Source organism: Lolium rigidum, chromosome 7 (assembly GCF_022539505.1).
Source record: "Lolium rigidum isolate FL_2022 chromosome 7, APGP_CSIRO_Lrig_0.1, whole genome shotgun sequence".
Taxonomy (NCBI): domain Eukaryota; kingdom Viridiplantae; phylum Streptophyta; class Magnoliopsida; order Poales; family Poaceae; genus Lolium; species Lolium rigidum.
This window is the reverse complement of record NC_061514.1, coordinates 175,015,907-175,019,727: the sequence shown is the minus strand read 5'-3', so window position 1 is coordinate 175,019,727 and position 3,821 is coordinate 175,015,907. Positions and strand designations below refer to the sequence as shown.

At 45.1% G+C, this 3,821-nt stretch overlaps 1 protein-coding gene across 1 annotated transcript; it reads right to left on the bottom strand.

The window, feature by feature from the left end:
* Nucleotides 1–1,444: 1,444 nt before the first annotated feature.
* LOC124675647 (quinone-oxidoreductase QR2-like) lies at nt 1,445–2,504 on the bottom strand. The gene is made up of 2 exons (XM_047211708.1): nt 2,373–2,504; nt 1,445–2,288 (listed from the first exon to the last, which is right to left on the bottom strand). Exons 1-2 carry the CDS (start codon nt 2,393–2,395, stop codon nt 1,700–1,702), a joined length of 612 nt encoding a protein of 203 aa, XP_047067664.1. The 5' UTR covers nt 2,396–2,504; the 3' UTR covers nt 1,445–1,699.
* Nucleotides 2,505–3,821: the final 1,317 nt, after the last annotated feature.

The window sequence follows — 3,821 nt, the reverse complement described above, 5'->3', positions numbered from 1 at the left end:
GGGTTGTATGAAAAAATGATTTTCCCGAAACAAAAGTGGCAGATAGCATTTTAAAGCCACCTACTGGTGTTACCAAAACCACTAACAATATATTTCATGTTGTGAAAGGTAGAATCCAAGATCAAGCTATTGAAGTTAAGCATATGTGTATGTTTTGTGGATCCATTTATCGGAGGCTTGCCATCAATATTTATGATTACGTTGTCGGCATGGGTTGTTCAAGAGTTTTTTTTATCCTGAAAATAAGGACGTCAAATAAACCAACTCTCATAAATTATTATGTTTTTCATTTTAAGATAAGATCATTTAATATAAGTATCGATAGCGCAATGTCATCGGTCACTATAACACCTTGCTTTGGTATGTTAATTCTGTTGAGAGTGGGCTTATGATATTTGTTAACCTTACGATCAAGGGGGGAAATGTTGGAATTGATCTCATGGTAACAAACCGTGAGAGAAAAAAAGAGGATTGTCAACCACCCCTTTTCATGTTGGTGCCTGATTAGGGCGTCCAAAACCATGACTTGGTTTTGGTCCCATCTCTCTAGAGCTTCATATAAAAAAGGAAGGGGTACCGCACCTGTGGGCGAAAGATCTACTGTGGTAAGCCCATAACTATCGATCCAAAGAAAACGCTAGAAGATGAGGTGAAGACCGTATCTACCACCGGTCACCAGGAGGGTCGTGCCGGTGGCCTAGGACGTCTCCACCATCCTGCTGCTAGTTGTAGAAGAATATGATCGGGCTGCAATATGTCGGTCCATCTGGATTATTTGAAACAAGGTCACATTTAAAAAGTATATCCTCTTGTAGTGACTATTTTCACTATGTGTTATTTTATCATGTACTTGGCATGCTTATATGGATCAGATGATGTAGAGAAGCTGAAGCGGGGAGCACAAGTGAGGATGAAGAAGTCAAGGAATGCACAGCCGGTTTCCCATTCACCCTCTTCCCAAATGATCGAATGGCCTTAGCTGATGTTTTGGCTATGTTGCTTATTAAAAAAATGGATGATTGTTGTTTTGTTGAACTGTTTGACTGTTAGTCTAGTGCTTTTAGGTTTTTATCTCATAGTGGACATTCGATGCCGAATATCTCTTAGCGGGTTTCCCATAAGTGCGAGGGCTCTCTTTTTTTCCCTCCCCTTCTCTAGGCTCATTTCAAGTGCTTGTAAAAGACATTGCATTTCTATTGTGAAGTAAAGGAAAGGGGAGTAGCCTATTTGGAAAAAAGATCTCCAACGTGAAAATGTGCCCAGTCTTAAGGCCTTTGAGGTCAGATTTTATGTACAAAGTAGCTTTAACCATGATAACATGTTTTTGATTTCGGGGGCTTTATCTTATTTTTTCATTAAATTTCAGAAGAGTGGTGAAATGTGAAGCAGTACATAACTAAATCATATCATTATGCATCACACGATCATTGAAAGACACATTACATTAGAACAAACATTTGGCCTTCCGACTCTTCCATATTTTTATTAGAATGTAATAAAGTACAAAGTGCTGCCGTGTGCATGTAGTGTCCTTGTCAAAAAAGACAAAAATAACCCATCTAAAAAAACAAGACAATAAGCAGTACTCCACATAATTGCTTGCTGGATAAAACATTAAAAAAAGATAATTTTGCACCACTTGACGGGGTTGATGTGATGCGCAGCGCAACTGGCCTATTGCGCGGATGGTGACGAGACTTCAGGCCTTGAGCTTCTTGGCGATGCCGGCGAAGTACTTCCCCTGGTGCTCCGCCAAGGCGAGCTCCGCGGCGGTGGGCTGCCTGCTTCCGTCTGCGGCGGCGAAGGTGCCGGCACCGTACGGGCTGCCGCCCTTGACCTCGTCCATGTTGAACATGCCGGCGCCGTGCGTGTAGCCGACGGGCACGAACAGCATGCCGTGGTGCGTGAGCTGCGTGACGGCCGTGAGAGCCGTGGTCTCCTGGCCGCCGCCCTGGGTGCCGGTGGCGAAGAAGACGCCCGCGGGCTTGCCGGCGAGGGCGCCGGACTGCCAGAGGCCGCCGGTGGAGTCGAAGAAGGCCTTCATCTGCGCCGCCATCATGCCGAACCGCGTGGGGAAGCCGAAGAGGATGCCGTCGGCCTCGGCCAGCTGACTTGCCGTGATGACGGGGTGGTCCTCACGCTTGGGCGCAGCGTACATCTTCCCCAGCACCTCCTCCGACAGAGTCTCCGGCACCCGCCAGATGGTGACCTCGACGTCGGGGACGGAGTCAGCGCCCTTCTTGATCTCCTCCGCCAGCGTCGCGACGTGCCCATAGGTCGAGTAGTACCTGAAAAATCGATGCAGATAAACAGTAATCAAATGAATGATCTAGCCGGAGGGAAGAAGATTGAGCGCAGAGGCGGAGCCTTACACGATGTAGATCTTGGTCGCCATAGCCGCAAGCTGCAGAATTCTTCTACTCTTACAAGTTACAGTTAATCTATCTTGTGAATTTCTCTGCTTCCACTTGTAGCACAGGCACCGGTATTTGTAGGGAGCAAGAATATTGTTAATCTGACGCCCTTGCGATCGCAGTCGTGCAGACGATTAAAAAACGGTTGCTGAAAAAATAAGTCTGTCACCATCGGGGGCTGCTAATTGTTAATGTCGCGTAGCTGGTTTAAAAGCACATGGTCAAACTCTGAGCAACTTGCCATGACTCCAGTTGCGTACGTGTACATGGCGTCGATACTGACGTATGTACAAGGATGCTTGTATCAGGATAGGAATAGCTTGCATCCACGGAGACAAGAACGACCTCCAAACTAGCGAGGGCAGACTAATCTGATTGATTGCAAGTTTGTAACCGACAATAGTTGAAAGCTTACTGGTGGAAGGAGAAAACAAGCCCTGATGGCTCGGCTCCAAGTGGCGCACCGTCCATGATCTGAACCATGTACTTGTATATTTGTTGTCAGTACTACTTTTTATTATGGTTTAAAATAGCGTGCTATATGAATAGCGTCGGTCTCCTTCAAACGCTATGGACGCTATTTCAAATAGCGTTTTGAAAAATATATCAAATATAGTCTGAAAATATAGGATTTCGCTAAGAAGTTTGGATATTTAGTCCAAAAAATTACTGAATCATACATACATAGCCACATACAACAAATAGATCTCGAATTTTTCAGAAGGCTAACATCAGTATTCCACAAGGCGATAACATAGTATAAATTATTTATTAAGAATCATCAACATTAGCGATATTAAGTTCTAATCTAGAAGAGGAACCAACATATTGCAGTTCATCATCACGAAAAAGTGAAAGTAACTTTGCCTGAAAAAATAGCGCGCTAACGCTATGAAGTTTTAGCACGATATATCATGATATTTCACAAATAGCGCCATAACGAGTAAAATTACTAAAATTTAACGTAGACCCTCCAAATATGCTATTGTGTGGTATTAACGGAGAAATAGCGCGCTATTTCAAATCTTGCTTTTTATACCTAGAAGTTCCTTTTCCATTTTTTTTATAAAAGCGAGAGCACACTAGTGCTCATGTGTGCAACAAGCAGTTTCCCATCACAACCTGTTAATTTAACGACTCAGGCCAAGCTAGCTACTCACCGGCGGAAGGGGATCTAGTCTCGATTCCTTTTCTATGAACACTTCATATACTCAAGTAAGAGCATCTCCACTCGTCTCCCCCGACGAGCCCCCCGAGCGACGTTTTTTCATCCGGACGGCGCAATTCGTCTCAGTCGCGCCTCCGGTTCCTCGTTTTCGTCCGGATTTGGCCCTTCATCCATCCGGCGAGCCCACGCTATCTCCGGTCCCCCGGTGCGCGCTCAGGGTTTTCGTCCGGATTTGGCCC

Excerpts from the sequence above, each read along its gene's own strand:
- LOC124675647 (XM_047211708.1), bottom strand. The coding sequence starts at position 2,395 with ATGGCGACCAAGATCTACATCGT. Across the intron at positions 2,289-2,372 it reads GCGACCAAGATCTACATCGT|GTACTACTCGACCTATGGGC; the intron begins GTAAGGCTCCGC and ends TCGATTTTTCAG.